We start from the raw sequence: 20737 nt of genomic DNA, 5'->3' as shown, positions 1-20737 counted from the left end.
CATGAGGAACATGGATAGGATGAATCCTATGCCTCCTGGAACCCTTATTGACCCCTTGCCAAATTTACTTCACCATACAATTTCAACACAAAATAGATGTGTCCATTCTCACTCGCCCTTGTCCCGTTATCTAATTTGAGCATTATGATTTTATTTGTACTATGTTTCCTCTGATATTTGATGATTACATTTAATGATTTGTGGAGTTGTGTTGTGCCTGTTAGTGGGCTTTTGCATTTTCTCATAATGGTTTGCAGTTTTCGAGTATAAAAGGGACCTAAGGGGCAACATTTTCATTCAGAGGTGGTGTGTGTATGGAATGAGCTGCCAGAGGAAATGGTGGAGGATTGTACAATCATAGCATTTAAAAGGCATCTAGATGGATATATGAATAGGAAGGGTTTAGAAGGATGTGCTGGCAAATGGGGCTAGAATATCTGGTTGGCATGGACAAGTTGGACCAAAGGGTCTGTTTCCGGGCTGTACATCTCTATGACTCTCTGAAGAGTAACCTACCCAAACCTATTCTACATTTATCCCTGACTAATGCACCTAATCTACACGCCCCTGAATACTATGGGCAATTTAGCATGGCCAATTCACCTAATCTTTGGATTGTGGCAGAAAACCGGAGCACACGGAGGAAACCCACGCAAACATGGGGAGAATGTGCAAACTCCACACAGTCATCCGAGGCTGGAATCAAATCTGGGTCCCTGGTGCTGTGAGGCAGCAGTGTCCCTGGCACTGTGAGGCAGTAGTGCTAACCACTGAGCCACCATTCCAACCTTATCTAGTTTTTGTTATTCACCTCAACAACACCTTGTGGTGGCTAAAAAAAAATGAAAGATAGCTGTTTTATATTTTAAACCCTTCAGAGCTATTTAGAGATGACACTAATTTCGATATATGTAACATCCCTTACCAGAATTGTAAAAACACAGTTCGATGGTGAGTATTCAGGTAATTTCCACTCGGTATCAGAGGGTTTCATGGAGGGTGCATGCCGCTAAAATAGCTGATCACAAGTTTAAACTTCTTCCATGTAAACTTCTACAAGGTACTGATACACATACCACTCAATTTCCCTCCAATCCTCAAATGCTGACAGCTGTTGACAATTGTTAAACCAGACCTAGTACCAACTTAAAGGGAAACAATATTCCTTTCTATGCCTACTGGAACCCTTATTGACCCCTTGCCAAATTTACTTCACCATACAATTTCAACACAAAATAGATATGTCCATTCTCACTCGCCCTTGTCCCGTTATCTAATTTGAGCATTATGATTTTATTTGTACTATGTTTCCTCTGATATTTGATGATTACATTTAATGATTTGTGGAGTTGTGTTGTGCCTGTTAGTGGGCTTTTGCATTTTCTCATAATGGTTTGCAGTTTTCGAGTGGAGGCTGATTTATGGCAATTCAGGGAATTCTTTTTTGCTTGTCTTCTTATTCCACAGATTCCTTCATGATTTCCTATGTACAGTTTGTTCCTCCCTGCACAAACTCACACCCCCACCCTGGCCATAGTAGGTCAGTTTCTCATTGCCCCATCGTTACTTCATGTGTCAATTGTGGTCTCTGCCTCTTGAAAATCAAGCCTTAGATTCATAATTACACTCTTTGTTTGGTTAACTGATGCGAATTCACTGTCGAGGACACTAGTACAACAGACTTGCACACCTTCATCTAACTTCTCCCTGGTAGTTACAATTTAACAAAATGGAGATGGAATCTGCCTGTTTTTGATCTCAGTGAGTAAGAGTTAATCTCTCTGCCACTGTCACTTTCATTCATTTTAGGTGTTTTCATTATACCACTTTAAAGCTGTCATATGACTTAACATTGGGTTTGTCTGGTGTACTCAAATTTCGCATTCCTCCCTTGTCACATTCCCCCATTGAATTTCACAGAATAGCCACTACCTGCTTGTTATTGGCAAATTATGGCACTTTGAAGACATCCATGATGAGATACAACTCAGACTGTTCTATGTAATAATCTGACTCTTCATTGTCATCATTATTTGTTAAAAATGAATTTAAATCTTGACAGATTTGAACTGGATTCAATCCCACTGTTCTGTGCATTTTATTTAATTTATCTTTTTTGTTTAATTTGAATCCTGTTCATTACCAATATGTTGGGTTTGTGCCTTTCCAAAAAGAACACTGAACATAGACTGTAGACAACTAAAAAGACAGTTTACTAAGAAGAAAAAGAATAAAAACCTTCACCTACCAACTCACACACCAAAACACCTCACACCCTCCCCTGCAACCCAGGCAGAACAAACAATACTGACCATTTTCATATTATGTTGCAGCGTAAAGAACAGTTAATCATGTGGCATACTCTTAAAATGTTACCTTCATACACAAAAGGAACCAATATGGATCTCAGCCATTCTCTCTCTTAATGTACTTTGAAAAAAAGCTGTTCGCCTTAATATTGTTTGCATTGTTTCTTATATTCATTTTTGCAACTTGTCCCACCTTCTCTGTATTCCTTTCCTGTTCTTTCTACATCTTCCAGTATACCTCTGCATCCAGTTCTGTAGGTCGGTCACAGGATTTGAAATATTAGCTCCATTTTGCTCTCCACAGATACTGCCTGCCAGACCTGCTGAGTTTCTCCAGCATTCTCAGTTTTCATTTGTTTTAGACTTCTACCATCCACTGCTGTTTCTTTTATTTGTAGAGTCTTTTATTTAATTATATTTTGCATATTTCCATTTGTTCTTCTGTAGTTTTACCCATCAACAGTTTGTCACAGTTTATAAGGTGAGTTCCCATGTCAAACCCTGCTATATGAAAGATATTGTTAAATGTGAAAGGATTCAGAAAAGGTTTACAAGAATGTTGTCAGGATAGAAGGGTTTGAGCTATAGGGAGAGGCTGAATTGGCTGAGGTTATTGTCCCTGGAGTGTCGTAAGTCAAGGGTTCAAAACCTTATTGAGGTTTTCTCAAATCATGAGGGACATGGATAGGGTGAATAGCCAATGTCTTTTTCCAAGAGTGGGAGAGTCCAAAACCATAGGGTTTAAGGTGAGAGTGGAAAGATATAAAAGGAACCTATGAGGCAACTTTTTCATACTAAGGCTGGTGGGTTTATGGAATGAGGAAATGGTGGAAGCTGGTACAATTATAATAGTTAAAAGCCACCTTTATTGGTACATGAATAGGATGGGTTTAGAGAGATATGGGCGAAATGCTGACAAATGGGGCTAGATTAATTTAGGGTATGTGGTCGGCATGGACCAAAGGATCTGCTTCTGTGCTGTGCAAATCTATGACCCTTTAACTCTTCAAAAATCAGACTTATTGAAAATTAAGCTCTCTGTCCTTCTCATGTCAAATATCAAATGCAATCATGTCACTGTTAGATAACTGTTCACTTGCCATTGTTGACTAATTCTAGCTCATTATTCATCACTAAACCTAATATTGCTTGTCTTCTTTTTGTAACAAGAACATCATGTTCCAAAGAAATGCCCCAAATGCATTCAGGAAAATTTCAACCTTTGAGATTCCAGCTGTTCTCTGTCTTATGTATGACTGCCTTCTCCTATTAAACTACTTTCCAAAAGAGCTCCCTGATTTCCAATTTATAAAACCCACGACTTTCTCATATTTTGTGGTGAGCAAGTCAGGAAAGGAATATAACACAGGTACTCTTCTTACTTTTAGCAATTACAAAGGGTTTCTCTGAAGCATTTTCTATGATGTTCATCAGTGACACTTCTGATTACTACAGGAACATGTAATCATTAAAGAGAGCTGTTGTCCAATTTATCATTCAGTCCCAAATTTCTAAAATGATATTTTTGTTATTGACTCCTGGGACATGATAAGACATTTTGGGAAATCCCTTTAATCTGTTCCTCAGGCATTGATGATCCATCCAGATTGTGAGCTGATGTTGGAGATCCAGCTGGCTGAGGAGATGTGCCAGTCTGAACGAGCAACAGTCCAGACAGACTGGGAATCTGGTGAGTTAACTACATGAGCTATAGGTAGAACATGACTCTTGCTGGGTTCAGATTCCAGAGAGTATCTTTCACATTGGCAGAGGAAGCCAGTTACAATGTGGATGACACACACACACTCATCCCACCACACAGATTAATTTTAAATGTTTACAATACCATTCTTTCTCAAAGTAACTCACTCAATGATGGCACATCATGGACTGGATCCTGATTGTCTTCAATAGTTTGAATTGCGAACAATGATTGGTCAACCCATTTTACATTTCTCCAATTTATATTCTTAACGGTTTCATAAAACCTGGTCAAATTGTCAAAAAGCTGCAAACAGCCTTCCTGTTACAATAAAGTCACAATTAATCTCTTATCTCTACCAAGTAAAACTCTGAACAAAATGTCAATGAAGGTAAGGCCTTAACTGATGTGGTGAATTGTGCCTTGATTTCTTACTGAAATGAGATTAATCAGCATCATTGTAATATTATATTTAATTTGGTGGTAACTTCCAAACCTGACACTCTATCACCATGAAGAACAAAGACAACAGGTGTATGAGTTCCAGTGCAAGCCACACACCATCCTGAAGTGGTCTGTATCACTGTTTCTTTTTGGCTAATGGGTCCAGAACTCCCTGTGAACATACCTATTATGTACCACCATCTGAAGAGCATCTAGGCATGTGCAATAAATAGAGACCTCAGCACTTATACTGTACATTAATATAATAAACACTGATGACATTCTCTTCTGTTTTTCCTCTGCAGTGTGTGTGTTGCTGCTCATTAATACATTCGTTTTTGTCTCCTTCCTCAGGATGTGACTCCATGTGGGACAATGTATCCTGTTGGCCACCTGCAGTTACTGGTGCCACTGTGGTACTTCCTTGCCCCAAGCTTCTATTGGCATATGGGGACAAACCAGGTAAACCATTAGTCAGGTCATTGAAGATTGCACTTTCAATCGTATCACTCCATTCCAGGATCCCAGTCCAGGGTTTGGAGCACAAAATATAGGGTGATGTTCCACTACAGCACTGAAGGAGCACTGCACTGTCATAGGGGCTGACATTTGAATGGAATTTTCACAAAGATGGACATCCCCCATTTCAGATCAGAAAATACAATTTTCCCAACAGTGTCTTCCCAACTTCTGAAAGTCAGTCCATTCACACAATTTTGACTTTCCAAGGTTGTGCTGGAGTAGGGCTGACCCTTCAAGAAATATTGTAATGCTGAGAATGAAGGAATACAGAGGCCACTGCTCTTTGTGGGAGCTTCCTATATCTAAACTAACTGCTGCATTTCCTATAACTGTTCCGACATTTCAAAAATATCCTAATTGGCTGTACAGTACTATGGGATGCCTGGCAGTATGAAAAGGTATCATAAGTCAATATTTTCTTTCTTCCGTGTTTATTAATTTTCTGTCATAAATGACCCAGTAATGACATTGCAGAACATGTGACACAGAGAGTATAAACTGATAAGAGAGTTTACGAGCTTGTTCTAGGAACCGGGTGACCCAGGCACATAAGAGTGAGAGGGATGTGGGGCTTGTAAAGACATTCTGTTCCACACATCATGTCCCTTTCACGGCTCTCTTGGCCACTACTGCTGGATAATTTTCAGCACCACTACTCCACCCCCACCCACTTAACTGACCAAGATGTGCCCAGCCCATTTATGTGCCACCTGACCTCCATTGCCAGCTCAATCCTGACACTGGCTGCAGTCCCAACAGTGGGCACCCCTCAGAGGCTACAACTTCAGGCAACTAATAATCCAAACTGAATAAAATTGGAATGTGGCTTCTTATGCAGGAGGACATAACTTCCCTGCCATAGAAGTTACCGCCTCCACGATAAATTCTCAGCCACATTTTTTTAAAACTGAAAACACATTAATTATTTATCTGTCACAGTTCAGCACCTCCTCTGGCACAATACTTTCATGATGACAAACAGGGATATTTCACAGACTGAGACACAAAAGGATAATTCTTGCCAAAACTCGCCATAATTCTTGCTTCCTCGATATGCTTTCAGACCAGAACACTTCCAATGCATTTTGTCCAGAGGATTTGTAAATGAGATGATTCTGACAGCTTGTATAGTATTTATTTCTGAGAAACATTTTATTATATCACTTGACAATGTTTGGACAAACTCTTCAACTGAACAATGGAGTTTCACATGGAACTGTTGAACTAAAGTCAGATGAAGAAACTACTTGCTAAGGCTTGATGTTCAATTTGGGATTTAGAACCTGATGTCTGGATAATTTCTAGGTCACTTCAACACAGCGTTAACTCGAAGTTTAATTCGCCTAACTGGGTGAAGGTGCGCAATTAGTGGTACTGAGGAGGTAGGATCTACTGTGGAGCATGAGCAGTGAAGGCAAGCAGCAGCCATGACAATATATGGTTCTGCCGTGGCAACAAGATTAGAGACCCAACAATTTGATCACACACAGTGAGAGATACCACACACTTGAGAGTAATTGCCAAAATCTTTCAATGAAAGATATTTTAACCTCTGTTGATCCAGCAGTTGTTGTGCAATTTACAAATGGAAAATTTGTCACTAACATTGTGATATTTCATTATCATATCTGTTCTCATCATACTAGGCACAAATATCCCAGTGTAAAATTGCTCTCTGGTTTCCCTTTTCCCAGACTCTCACTTTGAATTCAGTCAAACTTTAACACAAAGTCTCGTTTGCACTGGCTCTCAGACCAACATTGTGGGAATGCTACACTGTCAGTGGTGATGGTACCAAGATTGGGTGTTAAATGGAGACCCGTGAATGACCAGTCAGGAGGGGGCTGGTAGAAGATTTATTAGGACAGACTCCAAAGAAGGCAGAATCCACTGGGATTAGTATTGTGGCGTGAAAGAATCATTTCATGGTGTCAGCAGGATGGAAACCTATGACTATATCAAGTTGACAAAAATGTTTTCCACTCCTTTTAAGGAGTGGAAAAGCTGAGACATCGAGATCCAGCCAAGTTTGTCAGGTGACACAAATGATGATGAATCTTTTTTTCATAGAATTCTTACAGTGGGGGTACGGTGACACAGTGGTTAGCACTGCTGCCTCGCAGAACCAGAGACCTGGGTTCAATTCCCGCCTCAGGCGACTGACTGTGTGGAGTTTGCATGTTCTTCCTGTGTCTGCGTGGGTTTCCTCCGGGTGCTCCGGTTTCTTCCCACAGTCCAAAGATGGGCAGGTCAGGTGAATTGGCCATGCTAAATTGCCCATAGTGTTAGGTGAAGAGGTATGTAGGGGTATGGGTGGGTTTTGCTTTGGCGGGTAGGTGTGGACTTGTTGGGCCGAAGGGCCTGTTTCCTCACTGTAAGTAATCTAATCTAATCTACAGTATAGAGGCAGGCCATTTGTCCACACTGCCCCTCCAACGATCATTTTGACCAGACCCATTCTCCTGGAGTAACCCAGTATTTCCCATGGCTTAGCCTGGGAGAAAGTGAGGACAGCAGTTAATGGAGATCAGAGTCAAAGAGTGTGATACTGGCAAAACACAGCACACAGGCAGCATCGGAGGAGCAGGAGAATCGAGGCTTTGAGCATAAGCTCTTCATCAATGGTCCATCTAGCCTGGACAATATGGACAATTTAGCAAATCCAATCCACCTAACCTGCACATCTTTGGACTGGGAGGAAACCGGAGCACCCCAAGGAAACCCAGGCAGAGAATGTGCAAACTCCACACAGACAGTGGTCTGAGGCTGGAATTGAACCCAGGTCCCTGGTGCTGTGAGGCAGCAGTGCTAACCACTGATGAGTAGATGATCTTATTTGAGCTTTTGATGAGATTTTAATTGGAGTCATTCAACTGGCAACACAGCCTGGGAACAAATCATGATGGCAGACTCCAGTGCACTGTCAGCAGGTGACTGAGAGATAGAAGCATCACTTTGGCGCATATAATAGAGTCTAGAAGCAGTCATCTGCACTGAAGAACAACAGCCTCCATGATCAGCGGCATGAAGCGCATCCAACAGAGGGTAGTTGAGAGGGAGAGGCATCACTTTGATGCATAAATTACAGCCTGGAAACAGTCACCTATAATGAAGAGCAGATTGTCATGGATCGGGTATCAAGGAGCAGTTATAGCCTAAACGTGGCGTGGGTTGTTCCCTCCTTCTCTCATCTTGGAGTAAGGAGTGAAGTCGTTCCTGTCCTCTGCAGATGTGTCTATCCGCTCAAGGATAGATTACCTGTTTGTGTCCCGAGCGCTCTCGGTCAGATCCATCGACGTCAAACCAGTGTTCTTCTCTGACCATGGCCGACTGTCATCTACAGGACGAGCAGTGGGCTGGTAAGGGAACGTGAATTTGCAGGAGCAATAGCTTGTCACAGTAGGGGATTTAAATTTTTCTCAACATAGACTGGGACTGCCAAAGTGTTAACTGCTGAGATGTGGTGGAACTTGTTCAGTGCATTCAGGAAACTTTCCTCAAGCAGTATAAAGATGGTCCTACTTAGGAAGGGCAAAACTTGACCTAATCTTGGGAACTAGGGCAGGAGAGGTGACCGAGTTGACAGTGACCATAGCTCTATTAATTTTAAAGTAGTTATGGAGAGGGACAAAACTGGTTCACAGGTTCAAGTTCTAAATTGGGGCAAGATGAATTTTGATGGAATTAGACAGGATCTTGCAGGGTTTTTTTTTAGATTACTTACAGTATGGAAACAGGCCCTTCGGCCCAACAAGTCCACACTGACCCGCCGAAGCGCAACCCACCCATACCCCTACATTTACCCCTTCTTACCTAACACTATGGTGAATTGGCAATTTAGCATGGCCAATTCACCTGACCTGCACATCTTTTGGACTGTGGGAGGAAACAGGAGCACCCGGAGGAAACCCACGCAGACACAGGGAGAATGTGCAAACTCCACACAGTCAGTCGCCTGAGTCGGGAATTGAACCCGGGTCTCTGGCGCTGTGAGGCAGCAGTGCTAACCACTGTGCCACCGTGCCGGTGATTGGAGTAGTTTGTTTGCAGGCAAAAGGGACCTCCAGCAGTTGAGAGGCCTTCAAAAGTGAGATAGCTAGAGTTCAAGATCTATATGTTCTTCTGAGGGTGAGAGGCAAGGTTGTTAGGAAGAGGGAACCCTGGAATAGGGAACCATATTGCTTCTTTGACCAAAAAAAGGGAGGAAGTATGGATAAGGTAAAAGTAGCTTGAATCAAGGGAATCCCTGGAGGTATACGGGAGTTTACTAAAAAAGTAAATCAGGAAGGTAAAAAGGGGGCACGAGAAAGCCTTTGCTGAGATGATTAGGATGAATGCAAAGAGGTTCTTTAAGTATATTAAAGGAAAAAGAATAACCAGAGACAGATTAGAACCCCTCAAGGACTGAAGTTGACATGTATGTGTAGAACTGCAGTGATGGGTGAAGTCCGCAATGAATATTTCTCCTCTGTGTCTGTCATGGAGAAAGACATGAAGACTTGGGAACTTGGGCAAATCAGTGGTGATATCTTGGGGACAGTCCATATCACAGCAGAGGAGGTGTTGGACATATTAGGAGAATGTATGAAGGTGGATAAATCTCCTGGTCCTGACCAGATATATACAAGAACATTGCAAGAGGCTAGAGAAGGAATTGCGAGGGCCCTGGCTGATATCTTTGCATCATTGTTAGCCATGGATAAGGTTCTGAAGACTGAAGGGGAGTGAATGTTGTGCTCTTATTCAAGAAGGGCTGCAAAGAAAAGCCTGGGAATTATAGACAGTTAAGCCTCACATCTGTTGTAGGAAAGTTACTTGAGAAGATTGTCAGGGATAAGATATTGTTATGGACAAGGCCAGACCCCCTCAAAACACCTCGGTAAAAACAATGATTGCAGATGCTGGAAACCAGAGTCCAGATTAGAGTGGTGCTGGAAAAGCACAGCAGTTCAGGCAGTATCCAAGGAGCAGTAAAATCGACATTTCAGGCAAAAGCCCTTCATCAGGAATACAGGCAGAGAGCCTGAAGGGTGGAGAGATAAATGAGAGGAGGGCGGGGGTGGGAATCTCTCCACCCTTCAGGCTCTCTGCCTGTATTCCTGATGAAGGGCTTTTGCTCGAAACGTAGATTTTACTGCTCCTCGATGCTGCCTGAACTGCTGTGCTTTTCCAGCACCAGTCTAATCTAGTCTCTATCCTCCCCTCAAACCACTTCAAGAAAGTAGCCCAAGATCATAACTTTGTCAGTTTTTTAAGAAGGTGTAATGTGAATATTCCAGGAGGGATGCAGCTAGTCAATCCACTTAGTTTTAAACATAACATAATTTATTTACAAAATAAAACACAAACAAAAGGGAGCAGAATACAGAATAACTCAACCCATCTGAAAAAACAATGATTATCTCAATTTAGTGATGCTATTTCCAACAACCCCAATAACATCACTTGGAACAGAAGGAAAAATCAAACATGGGATCTTACAGGAGAGATGTCAGGGAGGGAGGGAGATCAGCCTGGACCTGCTTCTTTGGGTCTAGCAGCTTTTACAATGCCACTGTGCTAAAACCAAACCAAAGAGTAAACCTGAGCTGAGAGTACTAGCTACTCCCTTTTCATTGTACAAGTGTTTTTTTTTCAAAAACCTGAAAGTCTGTTGCCTGAGGCAGTATCTCTTAGCTATAATCAAACTTGCCCTAAAACCCTTTAACTTAAAACTTTTTGGAGTCTGTGTCTTTCATGATCTATCTGAGCAAAAAGGACACCATAACCTTGTTAAAGAAACAGCATTGTCACAATATACATGCATTTGGAAAGACAGGATTTGATTAGGAATAGTCAGCATGGCTTTGTGCAGGGGAGATCATACCTCGCAAATTTGTTAGAGCTCTTTGATGAGGGAGGTTGATGAGGGCAGAGTGGTGGACATAGTCAATGTGGATTTCAGTAAGGCCTTTGATAAGATTCGACATGGTAAGCCGCTCTGGAAGGTTAGATCACATGGAATTCTGGGGGAGCTGGCAAATTGGATAAACAATTGGCTTGATGTAGGTAGCAGAGGGTAATAGTAGAAGGATGATTGTCAGACTGGAGACATGTAAATAGTGGAGTGCCCAGGGATTGGTACTGGGCATGTTGCTGTTTGTTATCTATATCAATGATTTGGATGAAAATGTACAGGGCATGATTAGTAAGTTGGCAGATGACACTAAAATAGGAGATGTTATGGACAGTGACGAAGGTGATCAGTAATTGCAGCAGGACCTTGATCAACTGGTAAATAGCCAGAGAAATGGCAAATGGAGTTTAATGGAGATAAATGTGAGGTCTTGCATTTTGGAAAGTCAAATCAAGGTAGGAGTTTCATGGTGAATGGGAGGGCCTTAAGTATTGTAGTGGAACAGAGGGATCTCGGAGTTTAGATGCACAGTTCTCTGAAAGTGGATTCACAGGTAGACAGGTCAGTGATGAAGGCTTTTGGCACAGTGGCCTTCAATCAGGACAGAGAGTATAGAAGTTGAAAAGTTATGTTGCAGTTGTACAGGACTTTGGTGAGGCCACACTTGGAATATCATGGTCAGTTTTAGTCACCTTGCTATGGAAAAGATGTTATTAAACTGAAGAAATTTACAAGGATGTTGCCAGGACTCAATGGTCTGAGTTATACTTGAGAGTGTGGTGCTGGAAAAGCACAGCAAGTCAGGAGAATCCGAGGAGCAGGCAAATCAATGTTCCAGGTAAAAGCCCTTCATCAGTTATAGGAAGAGGTTAGACAGGCTAGGAAATTTTCTTTGGAGTATAGGAGACTGAGGGGGGGATCTTATTGAAGTGGCTTGGATAGGGTCAGTCTTTTTCCCAGTTCTGGGGAATCGAGGACTAGAGGGCATCAGTTAAAGGTTAGAGGGGAAAGAATAAAAGAGAACTTGGGGGCAACGTTTTTTACACAAAGGGTAGTGCACATATGGAATGAGCTGCTGGCGGAAGTGGTTGAGGTAAATACATTGACAACATTTAAAAGGCATTTTGACAAATACCATTTATGGATGTAGACCAAATACAGGGAAATGAGGTTAGCGTTGATGGAAACTTTGGGTCAGTATGGACTAGTTTGGGCCAAAGGACCTGCCTCCATGCTGTAAAACGTTATGACTCTTTGACTCTAAGATGCTGAGAAGCTGAAAGTCAATGTAAATGTTCACCTTTCTTCACCTTTCAAGTGACAGAGATCATTTCAAGGAAGGAATAATGCTCTGTAAGTATAATTGAGAAATGAAACATAGAGGATTCACCAGTAAAGCAATCTCGGGGGGGCTAATTCAAGTATAGAACCTAGTCAATAAGGTGAAGTTAACAGACAACAATTTGCAGTGCAGATGTGCCAGCAGTTTGCAAATGAGGATTGAAGATGTGCTGAAGATGCGTCGGACCTTCAACTTCTCATCAACTGCAATGAGAGGATCCTCATCGTGACCACCCCAAATAGCTGGCTGACCATGCTCAAGCCCCTGGAATGGTAGACGATGCTGCCCTTGACTTACTGAGCAGGACTTTTAACTGAAGACTGACTCCCTTGACTTCACTGAGGTCTACCCCCTTTAGGTGTCTAGGCAAAGGCACATGCTTGGAGTTAACCCAGTGTGTTTTTCACGTACTAGCGAAGGGAACGTCAATATTTGATATGTGGGAGGTTTTCAAAGATAGGTTAAAGGTAGTGCAGGATAGGCATGGCCCATTGAAGGCAAAGGATAGGAAAGGCAAGATTCATGAACCGTGGATGGCAGGAGAAATTGTACGACTAGCCAAGAGGTAAAGGGATGCGTACATAAGGTCCAGGCAGCAAAGAACAGAATGGGCTCCGGAGGAATATTGGAAGAGTCTTAAAGACCAGTCTTAAGTGAGGAATCAAGCGGGCTAAAAGAGGTCATGAAATAGCTTTAGCGAGCAGAATTCAGGAGAATCCCAAAGCATTTTATTCTTATATAAGAAACAAGCGGGTAACAAGAGAAAGAATTGGTCCACTAAAGGATAATGAAGGAAGGCTGTGTGTCGAATGGGTGAGATTCTGAATGATTACTTTGCATCAATGTTCACTGAGGAGAGGAACATGATGAATGTTGAGATTAGAGATAGAAGTTTGATTAGTCTGGATCATGTTGACATAAGTAGGGCAAATATGTTGGCAAGGCTAGAGGTTATTAAGGTGGACAAATCCCCAGGACCGAATGGGATCTATCCCAGGTTGCTGAGGGAGGCGAGAGAGGAAATAGCTGGGGCCCTAACAGATATCTTTGCGACATCCTTAAGTACAGGTGAGGTGCCGGAAGACTGGAAGGTTGCTCATATTGTTCCCCTGTACAAGAACGGTAGTAGGGATATTCTGGATATCCTGTACAAGAAGGGTAGTAGGGATATAACTACAAACCAGTGAGCCTGATGTCAATGGTGGGAAAGTTGCTGGAGAAGGTACTGATGGATAAAATCTATTTATACTTAGAAAAGAATGGGCTTACCAGTAATAGGCAACATTGTTTTGTGCGGGGGAAATCGTGCCTTACCAACTTAATAGAGTTCTTTGAGTAAGTGACCAAGTTGATAGATGAAGGAAGGGCTGTTTATGTCATATACATAGACTTTAGTAAGGCGTTTGATAAGGTTCCCCATGGTAGACTAATGGAGAAAGTGAAGAGATATGGTGTGCAGGGTGTTCTAGCTAGGTGGATAAAGAACTGGTTGAGCAACAGGAGACAGAGAGTAGTAGTTAAAGGGAGTTTCTCGAAATGGAGAAAGGTGACCAGTCTTGTTCCAATGGGATCAGTGTTGGGGCCAATGTTGTTTGTGATATACATAAATGATCTGGAAGAGGGCATGTTGGTATGATCAGCAAGTTTGCAGATGACACAAAGATTGGTGGAGTAGCAGAAAGCATAAGGGACTGTCAAAGAACACAGGAGAATATAGATAGACTGGAGAGTTGGGCGGAAAGGTGGCAGATGGAGTTCAATCCAGACAAATGTGAGGTGATGCATTTAGGCAAGTCTAATTCTAGAGAGAATTATACAATGAACAGAAGAGCCTTGGGAAAAGTTGATGAGCAAAGATATCTGGGAGTGCAGGTCCATTTTACCCTGAAGGTGGCTGCACATGGATAGAGTGGTCAATAAGGCATATGGTATGCTTGCCTTCCGGGAATTGAACCCGGGTCTCTGCCGCTGCGAGGCAGCAGTGCTAACCACTGTGCCACCGTGCCGCCCACTACGAAGGATGTGGATGCTTTGGAGAGGGCGCAGAGAAGGTTTATGAGAATGTTGCCTGGTATGGAAGGTGCTAGCTATGAAGAGAGGTTGAGTAGGTTAGGTTTGTTTTCATTAGAAAAAAGGAGATTGGGGGGACCTGATTGAGGTCTACAAAATCATGAAGAGTATAGACAGGGTAGATAGAGATAAGCTTTTTCCCAGGGTGAAGAACTTAATAATGAGAGGGCACGCTTTCAAGGTGAGAGGTGAAAAGTTTAAGGGGAATACACATGGCAAGTACTTTACACAGAGAGTGGTGAGTGTCTGGAACACGTTGCCAGCAGAGATGGTAGAGGCAGGCATGGTCGATTCATATAAGATGTGTCTGGACAGATGCATGAGTAGGTGGGCAGCAGAGGGATACGGATGCTTAGGAATTGGGCGACAGGTTTAGACAGTATTTTTGATCGGCTCAGGCTTGGAGGGTCAAATGGCCTGTTCCTGGGCTGTAAATTTTCTTTTTTCTTTGTTCTTTCACCTAGTGCAGCTGTGAGATTTACATAGCACAACATCCCAGTTGGCACAAAGTGAAAAAGCATTAAAAGAGCAAGCAAGGATCCTTGAGATGCAGCCTGATCCAGTCACGAGCTGGACACCTGGCCTTGTACACAGAATGTCCGTACAGTCTTGTAATGAAATACATTACAGTATCAGAATGAAAGTTGCTGGTGCACTCCAAAGTACAGCACTGAAGTGCAAAGGTGTGCTGTTAGTTGATTGGAGATATCGATCTGAGGAGCTGTGAATGGGGCTGAACATTGCACAATCATCAACGAACTTCCCCACTTCTGTCATAATGATGGAGGGAAGGTCATTGAAACAGGTGAAGATGATTGGGCATGGGACACTAACCTGAGGAACTCCTGCAGATTTGGGATGACTGACCTTCAACAACCACAACCATCTTCTTACTTGCCATCTATGACTTCAAAAAGCCCTTGGATGCCCATTGATCCCAATTTTGCGAAGGCTCCTTGATGCCACACTCGGTCAAATGCAGCCTTGATGTCAAGAGCTGTCAGTCTCAACTCACCTCTGGAATTCAGCTCTTTTGTCCATGTCCAATGAGGTCAGGAGCCAAGTGCCCTTGCAGAACCCAAACTGGGCATCACTGAGCAAGTTATTGTTGAGCAGATGCTGCTTGATAGCACTTTTGATGACACCTTCTACTGCTTTACTGATGATCGAGAGCGATAATTGTTTGGGTTGGATTTGTCCTGGTTTTTATGTACAGGATGTACCTGGGCAGTTTTCCATATCGTTGGTTAGATGCCAGTATTGCAACTGTACTGGAAGAGCTCGACCACAGGAGTGGCAAGTTCTGCAGCACAACTCGTCAGTACTATTGCCAGAATGTTGTAAGAGCCAGTCTCCAGCATCCAGTCTCCAACTATTTCTTGGTATCACATGGAGTGAATCAAAGATTGTCATCTGTGATGCTGGGGACCAGTGGAGGATGCTGAGATGGATCATCCACTTGGCACTTATGGCTGAAGATTGCTGTGATCAGCCTAATCTTTTGCATTGATATGCTGGGCTCTTCCATCATTGAGGACATATTGGCCATCATTTCAAAATTTACACATGATTCATAAATATAGTAAGCAATGAGTAGGTTAGTAACAAAATCTGGATGACCTAGCCTAATGAAATAGGAAATCATGTAGCACTCTTGAAGAAGGAATGAGGAGAGACAATATTTAGGCCAATTTTAAATTATAGAACCATAGGATCTCTATAGTTCAGAAGGAGCCATTTGGCCCATCGAGTCTGCACCAATCCTCAGAAAAGCCTCCCACCCAGAACCCAACCTTATCCCCATAACCCTGCATTTCCCATGGCTAATCCACTAGCCTACACATCCCTGGACATTATGCACAATTTAGCATGGCCAATCCATCTAATTTGCACATCTTTGGACTGTGTGAAGAAACTGGGCACCTGGATAAACCTACTACATAGATATGGGAAGAACATGCAAACTTTACACCTGACGTTGGAGTTGAATCCAGATCCCTGGTACTGTGAGACAGCAGTGCTAACCATGCTACCCAAAGTGTGAAGAGCCTTGCAGATTTACAACTTACAGTTTTTAAAATACCAAGTTGAGAAGGCTGGAACTTTTAGCTTTGCTAATACAAAAGCAAGGAAAATGTGTTAAACATTTATACATTATTCATCCAGCTTCTGTTTAAGCACTGTCTAAAACTTGGCACTGCACTTTGGAAGGGATATGAGGGCCTTGGAGAGAGTACAATGGAGATTTACTGTAATGATACCAAGGCTAGGTGATTCAGTTCCATGAAGAGTTTGAAGAAGTTGGGCTTATTCTGCTTTGATCAAAAACAGTTAATGGGATATTTAATTTGAATTATCAAAAGTTTGAAGGGTTTAGTAGAAAATCAAGGAACAAACATTTGCCACTGGCAGAAGAGTCAGTTTGGGGAAGAGTCAGTAACCAAAAGGTTCGGATTTAAGGTAAACCAGAGATGTGAAAAGAACCAGAGATGATTTAAGGATTTTGTTTTAATGTGAAGAGTTGTTATGATCTGGAATGTGCTGCCTGAAAAGATGGTGAAACAATGTCATAAGCCACTTTCATAAGAAATTGTATAAATAACTTGAAAGAGAATAACTCAATAGAGAAAGAACAACGCATCTAGAATTTTCTCGCAAAGAGCTAGAAATGATATGGAAATGTCAGTGTTGGAATAGGATGGACAAAGTTGTGATTTCAAATAAGCCCGCTAGACTATAACCTGCTATCATGTTACGTCTGAGTTTTCAGTATGCTGCTCCTTCATCAGCTGAAGTGGAGGAAAGCACACAGGCACGGAATTTTTATGCAGAGAAATAATGGTAAAATAATCCAGGTAATTAAGAGTGTCAAAAGATAAATACAAATAGTGTGAATGTGGACAGGCTGAATAACAATGCTTTGCAGGTGATCAAAAGTGTCAGATAGTGTGAGTAAAGTGTCAACAGTTGAATAGCAAGTGAAGAGAAGATCTATGAACCAATTAATAATTGCAAGAAATCAAAAATAAGGTGGTGCTAGAGACAAACCAAATATGGTAGGTGTAAGAGTTACATGATGAGAGTCCAACCAAAGTAACAAGTAATCCAAAACTATACAATCTAATTAAGGTAGACAGAGAATAACAAGATATCAAGGTGATGGGGACAAAACAGCAAAGTAAGGAAGATTTTACACTGAACAATATATTGGGATTACATGATATGAACTGCAGATCACGGTTGAGGCTGTTCTCGTGGGTACGAAACTTGGCTATCAGTTCCTGCTCTGCAATTCTGTGTTGTTGTGTACCTTGAAGGCCACCTTGGAGGATTCTTAACTGAAGATCAGGAATTGAATGTCCTTGACTACTGAAATGTTCCCCAACTGGGAGGGAACACTCCTGTCTGGCAATTGTGGTGCAGTGTCCATGCATCCATTGTCATGGCATCTGCATGATCTTGCTGATATGATTAGATTAGATTACTTACAGTGTAGAAACAGGCCCTTCAGCCCAACAAGTCCACACCAACCCGCTGAAGCGCACCCACCCGGATCCATTCCCCTACATTTACCTCTGCACCTAACACTATGGGCAATTTAGCATGGCCAATTCACCTAACCTATACATTTTTGGACTGTGGGAGGAAACCGGAGCACCCGGAGGAAACATCTGTCCTATATCTATCACTCCTCAATTTGAAGGTATGCCCCCTCATGCTTCCTGTCACTATACAGTAGCACCTCGACTTACGAATTTAATCCGTTCTGCGACCCGGTTCGCGAACTGAAAAGTTCGCGAACTGAATCAATTTTTCCCATTGTTCGGATAGTGTTCACAGCGCACACGCCAAAGACGAACTGAATGAGATCACCGGGGGCCCGAGAGCTTTTGTGTTCAACAAGCGCATAGAAAAGCAGAACAATGAAACCACGTCGTCGCACACGGGCTTTTTGCGCTCGTACCTTCGTTCGTACCTTGAATTTTGTACGTATGTTGAAGCAAAATTTTGTACAATACTGTTCGTAAACCGATTTGTTCGTGAACGGGGTCATTCGTATGTCGAGGCGCTACTGTACTTGGAAAAAGGCTCTCCCTGTCCACCCTATCTAACCCTCTGATTATCTTATATGTCTCTATTACGGCACCTCTCAACCTTCTTCTCTCCAACGAAAACAGCCTCAAGTCCCTCAGCCTTTCCTCGAAAGACCTTCCCTCCATACCAGGCAATATCCTAGTAAATATCTTCTGCACCCTTTCCAAAACTTCCACATCCTTCTTATAATGCGGTGACCAGAACTGTACACAATACTCCAAGTGCAGCTGCACCAGAGTTTTGTACAGCTGTAGCATAACCTCATGGTTCCGGAACTCGATCCCTCTATTAATAAAAGCTAAAACACTGTATGCCTTCTTAACAACCCTGTCAACCTGGGTGGCAACTTTCAAGGATCTGTGTACCTGGACACCGAGATCTTTCTGCTCATCTACACTACCAAGAATCTTACTATTAGCCCAGTACTTTGCTTTCCGGTTACTCTGACCAAAGTGAATCACCTCACACTTGTCCACATTAAACTCCATTTGCCACCTCTCAGCCCAGCTCTGCAGCTTATCTATGTCTCTCTGTAATCTACAACATCCTTTGTCACTATCCACACTCCACCGACAGTAATGTTGTCTGCAAATTTACTAACCCACCCTTCTACGTTCTCATCCAGGTCATTTATAAAAATGACGAACAGCAGTGGACCCAACACCGACCCTTGCGGTACACCACTAGTAACTGAAGTCCAAGATGAACATTTCCCATCAACCACCACCTTCTGTCTTCTTTCAACAAGCCAATTACTGATCCAAACTGCTATATCTCCCACAATCCCATTCCTCCGCATTTTGTACAATAGCCTACTGTGGGAAACCTTATCGAATGCCTTGCTGAAATCCATATACACCACATCAACCAGTTTATTCTCATCTATCTGTTTGGTCACCTTCTCAAAAAACTTAATAAGGTTTGTGAGGCACGACCTACCTTTCACAAAACCGTGCTGACTATCCCTAATCAAATTATTCTTTTCTGGATCCTATCTCTTATAACCTTTTCCAACACTTTACCAACAACTGAATAAGGCTCACTGATCTAGAATTACCAGGGTTGTCTCTACTCCCCTTCTTGAGGAGGGGAACCACATTTGCTATCCTCCAGTCTTCTGACACTATTCCTGTAGACAATGATGATTTAAAGATCAATGCCAAAGGCTCGGCAATCTCCTCCCTGGCTTCCCAGAGGATCTTAGGATAAGTCCACTGGGCCGGATGGGTTTTATCTATATTCACACTCTGCAAGATTTCTAATACCGCTTCCTTATACTTCCTTCGTAAACCATGGCTCCCGCGCTCTACAGCTTTCTCCCTGTCTGATAGGTACATACTTATCTAGGACACTCAGGAGCTTTTCCTTGAATAAGCTCCACATTTCTAATGTGCCCATCCCCTGCAGTTTCCTTCCCCATCCTATGCTTCCTAAATCTTGCCTAATTGCATTGTAATTGCCTTTCCCCCAGCTGTAACTCTTGCCCAGTGGTATACACCTATCCACTAAAGTAAACATAACAGAATTGTGATCACTATCACCAAAGTGCTCACCTACTTCCAAGTCTAACACCTGGATTATTTTACTATTATTTCTCTGCATAAAAATTCTGCACCTGTATGCTTCCTTCCACTTTATCTGACGAAGGAGCAGCACTCTGAAAGCTTGTGATTTCAAATAAGGCTGTTAGACTACAACCTGGTGTCACCTGACTTTTGAAAGCACTACTAGAACAATAATGGGCTGAATTAACACCTTCAGTGTAGCATGTTTCTATACCATTAGTCTTTTTAATGTATTAACTGATTTATGTCACTGAAATCGCAAATCTTTTTACTCTTCTACACTTCTGGTTTCTCACCATTTATAAAATATTTCAGTCAATCAGGGATCCAAAGTAACCCAACATGGAGCCAAATTGAATTCCATTTTCTGTATTTTTGCCCATTCATTAAGTCTGTCAATGACCTTTTGTAATTATTTTCTCGCATATAACTTCCCCTTCTAACTCAGGGGCTCAGAAAATTTACATTCTGCAAACTTCTATTCCTTCATCCAAATCAATTAATGCTGAAAGGTTTGAAAAGCACTTGTCACATCTGAGCAATCAGAGAATGCTCCCTTTACACCTATTCTCCTCCAGAAATTCCCGGAGATCATGAACCAGGTGAATTAAACCCATTCTGCAAACTCATAATGCACATTTCTTGTTGTGAGAAGTTCCACTTCAGAAAACAAGCTCCAAGCAGGTTTACAATTTCATCAAATGCAAGGTAATAAATATTCCCCAATTGTTCATAACACCCGTTTATGAATTTTAAGCAAAGGATTAAAGATTATTAGCGATAGCCCATTAC

At 42.2% G+C, this 20737-nt stretch overlaps 1 protein-coding gene across 1 annotated transcript in view; it reads left to right on the top strand.

Moving 5' to 3' along the window:
- Window positions 1-20737, top strand: part of LOC122539683 (vasoactive intestinal polypeptide receptor-like) — a 139498-nt gene that overhangs the window by 49115 nt on the left and 69646 nt on the right. The window contains exons 2-3 of the mRNA XM_043674671.1: window positions 3897-3999; window positions 4810-4917. Of these exons, the coding sequence (XP_043530606.1) occupies window positions 3897-3999; window positions 4810-4917 (211 nt within the window). The remainder of the gene's footprint in view (window positions 1-3896; window positions 4000-4809; window positions 4918-20737) is intronic.

This window comes from Chiloscyllium plagiosum, chromosome 33, assembly GCF_004010195.1.
Source record: "Chiloscyllium plagiosum isolate BGI_BamShark_2017 chromosome 33, ASM401019v2, whole genome shotgun sequence".
Classification (NCBI taxonomy): domain Eukaryota; kingdom Metazoa; phylum Chordata; class Chondrichthyes; order Orectolobiformes; family Hemiscylliidae; genus Chiloscyllium; species Chiloscyllium plagiosum.
This window is presented reverse-complemented; position numbering and strand designations above follow the sequence as displayed.